Genomic DNA, 16,753 nt, shown 5'->3' with positions numbered 1-16,753 from the left:
CCTTGCAGGTATTACCTTACTGAAAGCTTACCGGTATTTGCATTCAGATGGTGCAATCGCTGATATTGCAAAAATGAGACACATTTGCAAACGTTGCAGTCAACAAAGTTACATGGTGAGTGACACACTTCAAGAAATCCTTTCATTTTAAGAAAATAATTTTTAAATGTTGACATACATACAAAATATGTACTCATTCTTTTATTACCTTGAAAACTTGTGCTTGAGCAATTTCAGTTTTTGAGCCTAAGGCTTGCTTTATCTTCTCATTACTAACAATAAGTTTTGCTTCTCCTTCTAAAACTACTCTTTCTTGGTTTGCAATGCAGGAATATTTACACATAACTATTTTCCTTACAGATGTAATTGTTACTGTTACTCTTACGCTATCTCCAACATAACATGGCTTTGGATATTTAATTAACTGTTCCACTACCAATGTTCCAGGTCCAGGTAATTTAGTGCCAATTACCCCAGATACCAAACCATTTAATAATGACCCATGAACAATATTCTTCTCTGCACTAACATGAATTGGATTACAGTCTCCTGTTAATTCAGCAAATTTAAGTATATCAATTTTTGTCACAGTTTTCACAACTGAAGCCTGACTACCAATTTTCAATTTTTTTTGTAGTTCGACCCAATCAAGAATTGCAGGAACTTTTGTGGAATAATTAAATTGGTGTCGAAGAACTTGCATCATTTTCAAATGAGACAACTTCTGCATTTTTTTCATTAATAAATTGTAATATGCTTCTCACACTGAAACAATTTCTAAACTTTTCTTAACTTCATCGATATCGGAGGCTTCACAGAAGTCCATTAAAAATAGTTGAGCTAAATTTTTAATTCGACTGTTGGCACTTTCAGAGAAATTTAGCATATATTTGATTATTTCAGATGAAGTTATTTCTTTCTTCGAAGTGGGATTCATCAGAAACATCAATGTCGTTATCGCTGACAGAACGGTTTCCTCATCGGATGAAGAAAGTAATGATGAAATGATCCATATGCCTTGATTACGTAAAATATATTCCTTATTTTGTACATCTGTAACACAGCATAATTTTTATAGTATTCTCTTAAACTATTAAAATTATGTTATACACAATTAGAAATTAAGTTGCGTTAATTGTATTATATATTAAGAATCACAAATGACACTTTGACTCACCTAAACATAAGTTGCATATACCTCCTATAGCAAATCGAACCAATAGCTTATTGTCATCAGAAAGTGTTAACAAAAACAAATCAATAACTTTTAAGCGTTGCAAATATTCATAGTTTACTGGGTCATATGCAAAATTTGCCAGATTAGCCAAAACTTGCTGCTTTGCATCTGAGGAGATGGTAGTGATAAGTACATAAAAGTGATAAAAGACTCGCAGTAACATGAAGAAATATAGGTTACCTTTTGACTTAGTAGTTTTAAATTCAGTAACTAAAAGTTTTAAAAAGTCAAAACGACCAATTCCATGTTCTCCTGTACGTTGAATTAATTGTTCCTTCCTTGAGAACATTTCATTATTTGGACTTTGGAGGACACGTTTTGTATTTTCACTTGTTTAACTAGATATTGTAGACGCTGCCGATTTAGAATTGAAAGTAAGATAGGTTATGATGACAGAAATTTCTACTGTTGACATAGGAGACGCGGTAGCATCTCGCACCTAGTATATAATAAGTGAATTTTAACTTACGTAACTTTGTTTGATAAACGCTTGCTTTCCTTTATGGTAAATGATATTTTGCTCCAGCACGATACTCTAGATATGTCACTACATTCCATCACACGAAAACAGTTTTATCGCCTGCAATTCGCACTTCCGGCGGCAATTTATGAAATCATCTAATTGTCAACCGGTTCGTCCACGATACATTTTTTGGAGCCGGTCAGTTCTATCCAGATATAAATATAAAGCCCTTTATGAGAATGAGGACAGGCATGTTTTGTTTTGTTAATTGATCATCAAAAACTGATGTAACTTATCTCTGAATGTATGTACGTACACACATACATAGCTAAGCTTAAATAAAATAAAAGGTAAACGGATGTACGAGGATTAAGAATGCATTCTTTGCATGAAAATTACATTTGATAGCATACTTTATTACATATATTTCGTTGTTTTTAATGATTTTTGAGAAATGTAATGTTATTCAATTTAAAAATGAAATGTAACAGATGTTTCAAGAAGAATCTATACCATGAATAAAATTAGATTAATATTATTTGCAATACTCCACTCAAAAACCCTTGTTAGTTGCTCTTTTAATCGTGGGCGACGAAAATGTAATGGAAGTTATTAGAATTAATTTCCAGCATCTACAATTTTTATAGATATCATCCCACGTAGCTTACATTTCTAAGGAAGAAGTAATTTTTAGAATGATCTTAATTTTTTCAAAACTTTACGAAAACCAACGATTTTGTTATATAAAGACGGGCTACAATATGCATGTACATGTAATAATGGTCAACAAAACTTTTTCAGCTAATAAATTGTGTAATAAAAATGGAATAAAATTATAAGCCCTACTAGCCCTGTTTATAGTGATATGAGCAACCCACGAAGAGTTGCGTATTCATGTTTGTGATTCATAAGTTGGGACCTTCTTCTTACATAAACTTCTTCCGTGTTATTTTTACTTAGAGGACTTTCCAAATGCCCTACTTTTCAGTAAGGAAGTGGTGAATTAAATAATTGGTACCTCTTATTAACACCGTTTGATCTTGCGACCCTGAAAGTACGACCCTTTTGTTTTTTTTCCTTTAAGTAAGGTACATACCATGAAACGCGCATGCGCACGTGAGATACATTACAAAGTAAATGGTATTGCTTTGAATATTATTCAAGATAAGTTACAGATAATTCTACAATAATGAACTTGTTACGATAAATATATCATTTTTAAGCACGGATGTAATATATTAAATATTATAATAAAAATAGTCTATTTTGTATTCATTATATTGCAATATCATTAACAATACATGGGCATTAATGAAGCAAAATGTAACATGTAAAAATGTGTGGTTTAAGGTACAACATAATATAATGACAAAAATTATTATTTTAATTCAAATCTTTACTTTCTGTTTCTTAACTTGCCCATGAAGATATATTAAAAATGCAATATATAGAAATGCGAAAATATGATGTGATTAGAAACAAAGGTACCCATTGAACACCAAACCTAACAGTTACGTAACTTAACACTAACAAATAACATAACATTTGTTACAATCTAATAACCTAACAGTTACGTAACATAGAGCTAATTAGTTACATGACATTTATTACAATGCAGTAACTTAACAGTTATGTAACATGGAGCTAACAGGTTACATGACATTTGTTACTATCATATCTATATAAATGTAGCATAACTTTGTTTCTCTCATCTTACATTATGTTACCGTCCTGATATTACTGTGTATATGTAGCACATATTTGTAACAAAACAGAACTACATTGGTATTAACTGTCATTTATTTTATTACATTATCGTCATCGTCATTGTCATAAGATTAATATATGTTATATTTTGTTTCCTACTCGTATGAAAAAATGTGACTTTAATTCATACGCGCATATACATTATCAGCCATTGTTTGCTAGTCGAATGAAATCCTAATTGTATTTAAGTAAAATCAGATAGTTTATCATTACATAATTGCATTGAAAGTCTAATTTGTCATTTAATATCGATTTCACTATTGTCAAGTACCAAAAAATAATAAAAAATAAAAAATTATATAATTTTGGATAAAACTGCGTGATCTTTTTTATTAAATGTATGAAAAATTAATATTATTTTAAGGTAACTGAAATTATAACATTAATATAACATGTTACATAACATGTTACCTTACTGAGTGGGAAATAATAACTAACATCTAACTTCCATGTTACTTTTATGCTACATAACATGTTAGTTTCGAACATTTACCCAACAGTTATATAACAGTGTTCACTGGGTACCCATTAAGCAGTAACGGTTCTGAGTATTATACGGATCAACAATAATTATATGAAACACATTCATTAAATAATTGACATTATTGTTAATGTAAATGATTTGCCCTTGTTATGCATGCTGACATGGGAAAATATGGCTCTCTTCAACAGAATACAAATTAATGAAGACCTTTACCTTCTGAGTTTATTCTCATAATATTAAGGTTAACATTTTTGTCATTTGTTTGTATTGGAGCCACTCTTGAAATATATGCACGAGTAGAAAATTTAGTGACAAGATCACTCGTAAGTTGATAAGGTTCCTAGCTCAAGCACGTATTTCGTTCATTGCTGGGATCATTAGTATATGTTCCCTCTCCCTTTAAACACCATACATGCTGTTATTCGTAGGCGGACTATATAAATGCGTTTATTCCTTTTAGAGCTTCTCAGTCCGGACGTTCACGATGTTCTAACCCCATTTACTCATGGTTTTTTATATGAATACGAAAAAAAATTGTTTGGTGTTGTGAAAATCGATGTCGTGCTTAATATAGATAAATATCCGTGGTGGAACTATTTGTGATCATGGTGTTTGACTTCGCATTAAGGACGAGTATCGTCCTGTACTTGATAGGTTTCTATATCGGAACATCTACTGGTCTTTATCAGACACGACCTCACATAATTGTGATCATGGCTGATGATTTGGTAAGATTGTTATCTATGCAGTATAGTTTTATCATACATTTATTTTGTTTATGGGATGTCAATCAGTAACTAAAATTTACTTCTATTTTAAAGATATGGCAGTTTCTTTTTTTAATCTGTTTTTAAAGGGAATAAATATAATTTACGTCAATAAGATTTTATTGAAAGATTTTTTATCTCAGGCTAAGAGAAGTTGACTCGATGTTTGGAATACTAATTATCCAGAATTTTATGTTCTTTAGGCGCACGAACTCTCAAATTAATACACGTCAGAATAATCGAAAATTGAACAGTTCTTATGAAACATACACTATTAAATTATTTCCTGTTAATATAAAGTTTGTTGCATATTTTTAGAACCGTAAAATTTAAAGCGACTGTAAAAAAATTCGCTTGCATTCAAAGATGAGCAATAAAATTTGTTTTTTCAATCGTATACCCTCCATATATTTTGTGACTTTTATTATTATCGTTGATTTAAGAAGTAACGAGAACTACAAATTTACAATAGTCCTTATGTATATTATAAGTATCACGGCGCGTAAATGATTTAATTAAAGTATCATAAATAATGGAACGTGGGTTGTAGATGTTGGCGTAAAGAAAGTAGGAGGTTCCATTCATGCAAAACGTAGTTATCTACTGCATTTGCTCTTCCTGATGTCAGTCGTTCCTTTTGTCTGAACCCTTCTTAATAGGATTACTCTGCAATGAAGCTGTCTTAAGTTAACGCTGGCCTTAGTTAAGACAATTACCAATCCTCACATACTGTCTAAACGCCCCCGCCCTCAATGAGGATGCTGTCCGTAGTGACTCATCTGCCAAACAAAATTCCTTCAAAGTGGCGACGTTAATATATTCTGGTTGCATAAGTTCATTTTTATTCTAGTACCTTTCATAAGAATGTCCTCGAAATGTTTATATTTTTCCTAAAAAAGTAAAATACAATACTGAGTCCATTTGTAATTTTCGACTTCAGATATAAATTCGACATTTGTAATATTATCCAATTTCTATAACTTATTTTTTGTTATGAAAATCATCATTAGTTACTTTTATTGCGTTACGAAGTGGAAGTTCCCCGTACGATATAATATTTAAATTTGAATATTTAAAATTAAATATAAACAAAAATGTTCCGTTTAACAAAAAGAGTTCTCATAAGGTTCATCGATTTTCATTTGCAGGGGTGGAATGACGTAGGTTTTCACGGTTCAAATCAAATACCAACTCCAAACATTGACGCTCTTGGTTACAACGGAGTAATATTAAACAGGCATTATGTACTTCCTTCGTGCACACCATCTAGGACTGCTTTTTTCACTGGAAAATATCCCATTAGAATGGGTGAGCAAAGCTTCTTGCTAAATTACTTAAATGATTTGTTACATGCGTACAAATGTAAAAAATATTTCTAATCCTTCAGGAATGCAGGGCGACGGCATTCAGGGGGGTGAACCGAGAGGACTTCCCTTGAATGTGCGCATTTTACCGGAACACCTTCGTCGATTAGGATACGTGACGAAGCTTATCGGAAAATGGCACGTTGGATTTCATACACCTCAGCACACGCCTCTTCACAGAGGTTTCGATTCATTCCTTGGATTTTACAACAGTTACATCACTTATTACGATTATAAATATTCCCAAGGAGTGAGTAATCAATTGTTGCATTCATACGTTTCTTGGAACGATTAGTCGCATTTTTGCCGCTTTTCATTGTCTTTTGAATATGGTTGAATTTGATATTTACGAACGATTTACTGCACTCTTCTCCGGAACAATTTAATATGTTCACTTTAGAACATGACTGGATTCGACCTGCACAGTGGGGATGACCCAGCATACGGACTTCACGGTATCTACGCTACCGATCTTTTTACAGAAGAGGCATTGAGAATTATTGATCATCATGATCCCCAAAGACCTCTTTACCTTCAAATATCTCACCTAGCCGTTCATGCACCCGTGGAAATGCCACCCGAGGATTACAATAACAAAGATTTTTCTCATATCCACGAACACAATCGTCGCAAGTATGCTGGTAGGAATAAGGCATACCCAAATGTTGCCAATTATATAAAATTACCTGAGATTTATCTAAAGTTTCTTGACTTCCATCGTAATGTATCTTTCGTTCGTAGCGATGGTAGCCCAGTTGGATAATTCTCTCGGGCGAGTTGTTGCTTCCTTGGGAGACAAGGGAATGCTGAAAGACTCTTTAATCCTGTTCCTCAGCGACAACGGTGCAGCTTCTATTGGCAAATTTCGAAATTGGGGTTCCAATTACCCTTTAAAAGGAGTATGTACTCAATAGTCACCACTGACATATTCCTCGCCTTATCATCAATAATACATTATTAGCCTCTTTATTATTCATGTCATTTATGTAACAATTATGCAAAAAATTGAACGTGACACGATAAATAGTTCATCATGTCGCGCAATTGCACCTTACTGTGATGATCTTTTCCGTTAAGATCTTGAATTATCTTTCTTTTAGACAAAATACACTCTGTACGAAGGAGGCGTGAGAGGAGTTGCAGCGTTGTGGTCTCCTAGATTACACCAGATGGCATACGTTTCTGAGAATCTGATACACATTACCGATTGGCTTCCAACATTTTATGCCGCTGCCGGTGGTGATCTGAAGGATCTTGGCGACATCGATGGCATAAATCAATGGCCAGCTCTCGGTGAAGATTGTCCTCCAACCAGGGACTCGCTCCTATTGAATGTCGACGAAGTATCAAAAACCGAGGGGGCTATACATGGACGGTATAAAATTATTCGAGGTAATGGATCCACGTAATACCGATTATAACTTTCGAGTCGTAAATGTCCGAGTTGTAAACGTCTTATGATGCTTTGCTTGCAGGCTCCGTTAAACGTGGATACTATGACGGATATCATGGTGAATCGGGAAGAAATCGGGATGTTCCCCTCTACAATACGACTAGAGTTCTGAGGAGTGCAGTTTCGCGTAGCATAACTGCTCATCTTGGTGGTCCCGTAACTCAACCTAGCGCAATGATAACTCTTCGACAGAAAGCAACTGTTCAGTGTTACGCAAACGCCACCCATTTCATAAGACATAATTCAGGGTCCTGCAACGAAACCGAGTGTCTCTTTGACATAGTTAATGATCCTTGCGAGATTCGCAATATTGCAAAGGAGTATCCCAGAGTAAGTAACGAACCTACGTTTGACATAACTAAAAGAGAACTTTTGTTGAATATAATTTACTGATATTTGCATTTGTTTACTGGTATTACTACCTGTCGTTAAGTGAACTTCAGTATTTTTTTTCTAAATCGATAAGCATTTTTGTTTGCAAAAAACTTCAAGAAAACGTGAAGAACTAAAATGTCGGAAGACTCAAGGAATAAAAACTTATCTTTGGCTGTTGATAATTACTATTAACCAGTTTTATCGACGAAATATCATAATAACTGCAGAGCATTATTTTGTCTGGAAAGAAGGAGAACAGAAATACATAAATACATGATGAATAGTTAATACAAAAGGACGGTTTTTAGTATTATACCGCCGCACAGTATTTTTTACTGTATTGATAATTATGTTGAAATTAGGGCGTGTTGGTTAATCGCTTTTTAGGCATTATTATGAAAAAATTAATTTGATTTATTACTTTATTAGGGTGTAAGGTCTGTTAAATTAACCATCTCATACCTCGATGTTGTTATCTCAGTGATAAAATTTTCACCTTTGGCTGCTGAAACACTTTTTTTTTAATGTTCATTTCATTTTGCCTTTACCATACATTAATTTTTAGATGGTCACACAACTGGATCTGTTTCTGGAAAAGTACGGGAATGTCCTGATGAAGCAAGCCAAATTGCCTATTGACTGGATGGCCAATCCGAGGGGAAAAAACAATACTTGGGAACCCTGGTTAAATCCAGGAGCAATGCTCTACGCATATGCGAGTGCTGCAACTGCAATTAGTACATTAGCGGTTTGTGCACATCTCGGAATGGCATTATTAATAGTTGGACTGAGAGTATTCATTTGACTGCAAGATTCTTGCACCATCAAAAGTAATAACGCGGTATTTTACTCGTCTACGAGAGAAGACACAGATATCGATTTAAATAAAGTTGAAGTTTAGTAAAGTCAATGCATAACCAATAGTTTCCAGAACATTAAGTTTGTCGATGCAGGATAAAACAAATACAACGTGGTATGTCATGTAATTTCAACTTTCAAACATTTCAAATGTTAACTGCACCTTCAGTTTCTATCAGAATTTATTACGACAGTTAATAATCAATGAAAAAGGTTTACAATGATCGTAGTGTAAATAGATTATAATGAATTTTACACAATATTTCAGAAGAATAGTATTTCTTTACTAAATTCATTCAGGTATTTGTAAGTCTGTTTACATACTACGACCACCAACGGTAGTACAAGTAGGTTGGTACAACTATATTTACTATATTTCAATCGTTGCGGATAACACATATTCTAATTATATTTATTTTTTTCGTTGGCGATTTTACGTTTTATACACCAATAGCGGAATAACTATTAACACATTACTTACCGGCGGATTTGGGGATAAATGGCGATCACGGGTATCGCAAAACCAATTAATAAGCTTTCAGTTGGTAATGTGTTAAGCGTAATGTATCCGTAGTCGTGAATAACTAGGACACGTTTTCTTCTATATCCGTGAATAAGCGTTCGACATGCCAATAGCAGCGTGAGGTGTAGTTAAATATAGTATTTATTGAAACTTGTGCAGTAGTGTAATAAAATGACAATATTACGAGTTAGTTATCTACCTTAAGTGACACAAGTTATTGATAAATGTTTTAAGCGGTGTTTTTTACTTTCAAACTTCCTTAACGTTCCATATTGTAGATCTACACATTAAACAAAAAATATTAGTTGAAATAATATTTCTTAAGATAAGGAAATTGTTCTTGTTAATCTTCCAGTGGGAGAAACGGAATTATCAAACGGAAATATTTAAGTGGAAACTATTCCGAGTATGAAGTTCGTGGAACACCGCAGCATTACCTTAGCTTATCTAATGAAGATACATAAATGCACGTGTCTCTACTTTCTTGTTCATTTACTCCCGACCCGTAGCCATAACAACAAGTCTCAGAAATGTAAGTACAATATGTATAAGGATTCGATAAGGATTAATTTCTGTTATTTGTATTATTAAATGTTCTATTTCAAGAATATATGTGTCTAATCTTCAAATTGAGTTATTATGATTACATTATGTAATAAAATATTTCTACAATTCAAATTAATTTTTTTACATTATTTACAATTAGTGTGACAATTAGAGAGTAAAGATAAGACTACATTAAAAAATCACAAATTACGCAAATGAAATTAATTCAATCAATAGTAATAACATTTCATGGATATGAAATTCTGAGTAACGTACGTTACGAAAATAATATTGCGAAGAAGAAATTTAAAAAATGTGGGTTTTTGTTACCTATCTATCCAATATACAAACACTTCATTTTGCAATATTTTGTTCACAATTCGTGTATACTTTCATTTAAAATAAGTCGAACAATTTGTAGAAAAATTATCTGCGCCGATTTCCAGAACAGGTTGTACGTTTTTTATTAAGAAATCAGAGCTTCAATTGTAATTTGATATGCATTTCGAATAAATACATTTCAAATGTCTATTCTTGCACGTATTTGATAAACGGAAAAAAAGTGATTCGGCATTTGAATTTGAAATTATACACTTAATGTAATAATCGAGAATTTGGGTGGGAAATACATTTGTGTACAATTATCCATTTTGAACGGGTAATTCTTCATTTGCTTTTCATCTTTAATATATTAAAATTAGTTCTAAAGTAAATAATACAATACAACGTAATATTTCATTGTTAAATAAGAAATGAAATTGTATTACCAAGGTCGTCTTGGCTTAAGAAAAGTTTGGTTGGTATAAAATTATTGATTGAAAACTGACCACTCTAATAATCGTTTGTAAATTCTTAAAGAAAATTAATTTATTACTGTATAAAATGTGTATTAATATAAAATCGGCATTTCCAAATGACAGGAGAATCATAGGATCTTTCAGCATAATATGGGCATTTGCGGTATTGTACGTTTGCGGAATATCAGTACATAGGAAAAATGGCCACTTTGAAAAAACGTCGAGTAAACAACCACATATCGTCGTCATTATTGCGGATGATTTGGTAAGGTTCTTGTTTATTATCAGTTACGTATTCAAGAATTGAAGGACAAATTGTAATACATATAGGAACAGTTGCCTAATTTGTGCCAAGGTATTCGCAGCATTTTGTCACATCGACGGGGCCTAAAAAGAAACTCTTAGACTGCACCATTCGATAATAAATCTATCTTCATGAAGTATCTTTTCTCCGTGTTCTAAACGTAGTGTAGCATTTCCTCAAAATTAGGTGAAGGACACATCGCAGGTCTCAAGAGCGGTTGCGTATCGTAATCACATGACTTTAGTTAAAAGACATACGCCAACACCTACTGCGTAACTTAATTTGCGAGAATGATTAAATTCGACACAAATGGCGTTATCATTTGTCTTTCATATACAGTTCAAGCGCAACACAAAATATTCTTCTTACCTTCATACGCCGACGCAAAGGTTTGCATATTTTATGAAAAATCTTATTCTAATTGCACGAATTAGCAATAACTACAAAACAGCGTGCTATATTTGACGGTTGAGTATGTAAGTACAAGGTGTCCGGTTATAATCAATCCAAATTAATATTTCGTAAATTGAGGGAGATAGCAAAAAACATTTCAATACAAAGTTGTAGAGTTTAAAGAAGTTAACAAAACACAGGTCATGACTTTTACGCGAAGGTTTTACTCGAGTTTATTACAAGGTGAACTTCATTTTTTTAAACGGAAAGGACTTTGATACCGGAAATTGATAGAATATCAAATTCTATGTAGAAACATGTGAAGTTCCGTTGACCATAATGGGTTATAAAGGTCGAAACATGTCACAAGTGGAGTCCGATTGACGCTAATGGATCGTGTGAAAATCACTCCTTTCAAAGAAAGGGCTCTAACACCAAGAACTGTTGGGAATCACATTTTATGTTAGATAATCAAGGTTCAAAGTTACATGAACCCCATCCTCTGAAAAGAATTGAATTTCATACGATCCATTAGCGCCAACCAGATTTCACTTGTGACAACACGTTTCGACCTATATATCCAATTCTGGTCGACATAACTCCAAGTATTACGTATGGTAATTTTACGTGGAATTTGACGCTCCATTGATTTCTGGCATAAAAAATAGTACTTTCTATTCTACACAAATGATGTTGACCTTGAAATGACCTTCACCTAAAAATCACTACCTGTATCTTTTTATCCCTTTCAAACCCTACAACTTTTTACTGAAACATTTTTCGCTATTTTCCACAGTTTACAAAATATTAACCTGAATTGATTGAAATGGGACACCTTGTATGCGTATACCTTGCAATAAATTGGATTTTTATTAAAAACGAGCTGGTTTGTTTTAATTAAGGGGTGGAACGACGTCGGTTTCCACGGGTCAAACCAGATACCAACCCCTAACATAGACGCGCTCGCGTATTATGGGGTAATACTGAACCGACATTATGTTCTACCGACGTGTACTCCTTCGAGAACAGCTTTCCTCACAGGACGATATCCTATCAGGGCAGGTAATTCATTTTAAATGATAACGAATAAATTTAATTATTTACAAATGACATAAAACTGACTCTCGAGTTCCGTGATATTCCTTATCATATTCTGAATATCGAAAAAAATGATAAAATTAGGTCCAGGATACGAAATAGAATCCGAATGTACTTTGTAGGGTAAATTGAATAAAATTCTTTTCTAAACATTTTAATTGGTTTACATGGCTTAGCAATTCTTGGCTTGTACCGCATGTTATTTCTGGTAGTCAATTAAATAAATACTGTCACGAAACTAAAACGACGAGACGAAACAGAATATCACGCGATCGAAGGATAGACATGAGTGCAGATTAAAATGGCGGTTTCAAATTAATAACAAAATTTGTGCAGGAATGCAAGGGTACCCTTTAAAGGCCGGCGAGCCTCGCGGCATTCCTCTGGACACGGTTCTCCTTCCGGAGCACCTTCGCCGAATGGGATATAGTACTCACCTGGTGGGTAAATGGCACGTAGGATACTTCTCGGAGAATTACACGCCGGCCCGACGTGGATTCGACGACTTCCGCGGTTACTACAACGGTTACATCCAGTACTTCAATTATACCATCACTCAACAGGTTAGTCCTGTTATGCCAGGTTCAAGTTGTGACTACGCGGTCGGCTCTGAAAGCGCAAAACGTAAAACAATTCGTGAAAGCACGCGACGGCTGGCAGGATTCCAAAATTTCTCCTGTCGGCAATCTTGCCACTGGTGTATATACGACAGCGGCGTGTGAAGAGAAGGCGTAAAATTTCCTTGACTTTTCTTTACCCAGAATCGTACCGGTTACGATTTTCATAGGGATACTGCCACCACCTTGGCAGCTGACTATACGTATGGCAGGACGTACTTGACGGACGCCATCTCGGAGGAAGCTGAAAGTATCATTGCCAGTCATGATCCCTCGAAGCCTCTGTATCTCCAAATATCTCACGGGGCTCCTCACTCCAGTGATAACGACGATACCCTCGAAGTTCGCGACATGGCCTCGGTCAATGCAACTCTGGGTTACGTTGAGTCTATTGATCGCAGAAAGTACGCGGGTGAGTCGTACTGGGGTCGGTCTCGACAATTTCAATTGAATTAAGGTGAAGTGAAACCCCCTTCAAATCAGTCGATTCGAATACAACACTTTTTTTTAAGGGTATTAGACCAAACTGTCCGAAACTTTGACACATCACTCCTGATCATCTAAGAATTGTCCTGACACATTCAAAATTTGGATTTTTTGAAAAAATTTTTTAACTTAGCCCAGACCAGAACNTTGTATTAAAATGAAACGAAATGTTTTGTATATCTGGTGGAAAAATATTATGAAAACACGTGGAGCTAATATTATACCAATATTATAAAGATAATATTCTAAAGAAAACGTTTTGCGAATATTTCAAATGTCTGCTAAATATTTACAAAATGTTCGTTAAATATGTAGAAAATATACGATAAATATTTTGTGCCACTAGGGATACCTTCAACGCGTAATTGCGTACAAACCTATACTGAACGACAAAATTACTTTCTACATAAAAAGAAATTCTTCTGTCAAATAGATTTTTACTTGGAACTATCAACAAAATAAGTTACGAAGTGCAGATTGAATGAAATTAATACGCTTTTTAAATAATACTCAATTTTCTTGATTTCATAGTTTCATTAAGGTATATTTAATCATTACGATTAGATTTTTGCTCGGTTTACTCGGCAAAGTAGTCATCTCCGTTTCGATAATCCTAAAATCGCATATTATTATTGCCTTTACTGTTAAATGTGATTTATAATATTAATTTATTTCTAGTTAAAATTCACCCTTTATGAGGGGGGAATTCGCGGAGCGTCCTGCATTTACTCGCCGCTCATAAAGGATCGCTCGCGGATTTCGAATCAGCTGGTCCACATTACGGATTGGTTACCAACATTTTATTCAGCTGCAGGCGGTGATCTTGCTGACCTTGGCCCTATAGACGGAGTAGACCAGTGGTCAGCTCTCAGCAATTACAAAGAAACTCCCAGAGAATCCATACTTCTGAATATCGACGAAGTCGCTAATCTCGAAGGAGCTTTAGCTGGTCGTTTCAAACTCGTAAAAGGCAAGTATGACTACTACAAGCCACGTCTTGGATCCCGAGGGGTTATTCATTAAGGAAATCTTCCCTAGTAGCATGAAATATTTGTCCGATATTTTCTATATATTTAACGAATATCGTACATTTTGTAAATATTTAACAGACATTTGAAATATTTGCAAAACGTTTACTTTAGAATATTATCTCNTAATATATGTTTATAAATTATTGAAGCTACATATGTCATTGAGATTTTCAACAAATATTTCGGATACCTTCGAATGAAATCTACAAGAAATTCTTAAAAATCTGTCGCTTGAGATATTTAGCAAAGATTACAAACAAATATTTAGAAATTATTCTATGCTACTAGGGTTGCGTTATCTTTTTGGAAATCGTATGGAATCAGCTGAAAATCAGTGGGAGTCTGTTGCACATTGTAACATGTTGAAATTATTCGAAACGTGTAACAACGATATAACTCGTCGACAACCATTTAAGATCAATGGAAAATTATTTGTTGCAAAGAAAATCGCGTGCAGAATATTACGCAAATTTTAGTGCGGAACGTCACTTTCTATGATATTACATTGTTGCTCATAATATGAAATCAATGACAAACAGATTTCAAAGGACATCATTTTACCTGATTTCCGAGAGAATAGTCCCTGGCTTGACCCTGCTGTTGATCTTATTGGCTGATTCGTGATTTCTTTTTGTCGTTAATGTTGTGATATTTAGGGGCTGTCGACCTGTATGGTGATTATTACGGTGACAGTGGCAGTGAACCGTCTAATCCAAAGTATAACGCAGAGAACGTACTCAAGTCTTTGGCGGGCTTTGCAATATCGTCACAATCGAAATATACTTTAAGTGTATCTAAAATTATCGAATTGAAAGAAAAAGCCAGAGTGGTATGCGAAGACCGTACAGCTCCAGCTAACTGCTCTAAATATTGCCTATTCGATGTTATTAAAGATCCTTGTGAGACCGCCGACGTATCCTTGGAATATCCTCATGTAAGAATCTATTTTAATCATTTTCTTACTCAGACATATCCTTGGAAATCTCGCAATCATCTGTTTAAGGTATTCCGAAATTACTCTCAGAATGTTTAGTTATTTTTCGTTTATTTTTGTAGATCGTCGAAGTCTTAAACAGCTTCATCGATCAGTATCGTCCGGAACTGATGCCGCAAACTAATGCAGATGTGGACCCAGCATCCTTTCCCGGTCACTTTAACGGAGTTTGGATGCCATGGGTTAAGAGTGCGGGCCAATCAACTTTTTTAAGGAGTATTCACACACCTCTGCAGTCTGTTTTTCTCGCCGCATACACTAAATTAATTGCTCGGTATTGAGTGTAATCTTTTCCTGAAACAGTCGTTTAAATGACATTAAACGAAAAAAGATGCGAGGATATTTATATACACATAGTATTCACTACCAACAAACATGGAATAATATTTTTTTAGTTAGATTGTTTACTTTTATGCCATAGAATAAATCTATAACGTGTCAATTTTTAATGTACAGTGCAAGACTGTAAGTAAAAGACGAATTTTACACTTTTCTGATTCGTATTCTTGTCTACAAAAGAAAGAACTAACGACTTGTCATTTTTTTTTCGTGGGCCTATGAGAACGCCAAACAAATCATAAGTAATATTTTAAAGGGTATTGGGATGTTTCCTCTTCGGAAAGAGACCCCAGATTAAGACAAAAAATTCCTTAACTCCATTCGAGGACACCGAGTAAATGACGTGTCGTTTATATTCGCGGTTTCGTTTACAAAGATTAAGCCCCGAGTCATTTTTCAGTTTGCCAGAATCTTCTTGTCGTTGGGAGATTGCAGTTTGAGAGAAGAGGCACGCTCCTTATCCCTTAAGCCCTAGATTAAGAAAATAAATAGCTGACTTCTGTATAAAGTATTTTATACCTATTCGGCGTACACGCTTCCATTCATTATGTCATGTTTGATCCGGTTAGCTAATCTTTGCTTTTAATGCGTCCGCGAAAGAAGATTAATATCTTTGGATAATTTTTCCTTAGTTTACCGGTTACGAAGTTCTTTAATTACGGTGTCGATTTTGTTCTTTAGGGCCCGTGCACTTTTTATCGGCCGATAGCTTGATCGGCCGGCCGATTTTTAATCGGTAGATGTACACACTCCTATAAAATCTTATGTGTATTGTCAAATCGATCAAACTATCGTCTGATGAAAAGTCTGTAGGGTGCGGGGACTTGCATCGCCCAGCGCAAGGGAGAGATTTACAA

General features: G+C 34.5%; 3 protein-coding genes across 3 annotated transcripts; 2 read left to right on the top strand and 1 right to left on the bottom strand.

Annotated features, from left to right (window-relative positions):
• Window positions 1–4: 4 nt before the first annotated feature.
• On the bottom strand, window positions 5–2,186 carry LOC105697066. The gene is given in 5 exon segments (XM_023432172.1): window positions 5–139; window positions 209–1,053; window positions 1,178–1,345; window positions 1,418–1,591; window positions 1,707–2,186. Coding segments are annotated over 4 exon segments (1,218 nt in total). The 5' UTR covers window positions 1,527–1,591; window positions 1,707–2,186; the 3' UTR covers window positions 5–43.
• Window positions 2,187–4,434: 2,248 nt separating this feature from the next.
• Window positions 4,435–9,770, top strand: LOC105697072 (arylsulfatase B). Its single transcript, XM_012420063.2, has 8 exons — window positions 4,435–4,679; window positions 5,867–6,026; window positions 6,106–6,332; window positions 6,483–6,723; window positions 6,824–6,981; window positions 7,183–7,474; window positions 7,558–7,865; window positions 8,476–9,770. Exons 1-8 carry the CDS (start codon window positions 4,557–4,559, stop codon window positions 8,713–8,715), a joined length of 1,749 nt encoding a protein of 582 aa, XP_012275486.1. The 5' UTR covers window positions 4,435–4,556; the 3' UTR covers window positions 8,716–9,770.
• LOC105697073 (arylsulfatase B) lies at window positions 9,755–15,897 on the top strand. Its single transcript, XM_023432174.1, has 9 exons — window positions 9,755–9,823; window positions 10,758–10,899; window positions 12,234–12,393; window positions 12,766–12,992; window positions 13,191–13,450; window positions 14,064–14,073; window positions 14,211–14,502; window positions 15,220–15,497; window positions 15,620–15,897. Coding segments are annotated over exons 1-9 (1,590 nt in total). The 5' UTR covers window positions 9,755–9,821; the 3' UTR covers window positions 15,839–15,897.
• Window positions 15,898–16,753: the final 856 nt, after the last annotated feature.

This window comes from Orussus abietinus, unplaced genomic scaffold, assembly GCF_000612105.2.
Source record: "Orussus abietinus isolate OABI.00-Male unplaced genomic scaffold, Oabi_2.0 scaffold125, whole genome shotgun sequence".
In the NCBI taxonomy this organism is placed as follows: domain Eukaryota; kingdom Metazoa; phylum Arthropoda; class Insecta; order Hymenoptera; family Orussidae; genus Orussus; species Orussus abietinus.
Note: the sequence above shows the minus strand (reverse complement) of the source record. Positions and strands in the feature narration are given on the sequence as shown.

Coding starts and splice junctions, on each gene's coding strand:
- LOC105697072 (XM_012420063.2), top strand. CDS start 4,557: ATGGTGTTTGACTTCGCATTAAGGACGAGTATCGTCCTGTACTTGATA. Junction 4,680..5,866: donor TGATCATGGCTGATGATTTG/GTAAGATTGTTA, acceptor TTTCATTTGCAG/GGGTGGAATGACGTAGGTTT. Junction 6,982..7,182: donor CCAATTACCCTTTAAAAGGA/GTATGTACTCAA, acceptor TCTTTCTTTTAG/ACAAAATACACTCTGTACGA.
- LOC105697073 (XM_023432174.1), top strand. Junction 10,900..12,233: donor TCATTATTGCGGATGATTTG/GTAAGGTTCTTG, acceptor GTTTTAATTAAG/GGGTGGAACGACGTCGGTTT. Junction 15,498..15,619: donor TATCCTTGGAATATCCTCAT/GTAAGAATCTAT, acceptor TTATTTTTGTAG/ATCGTCGAAGTCTTAAACAG.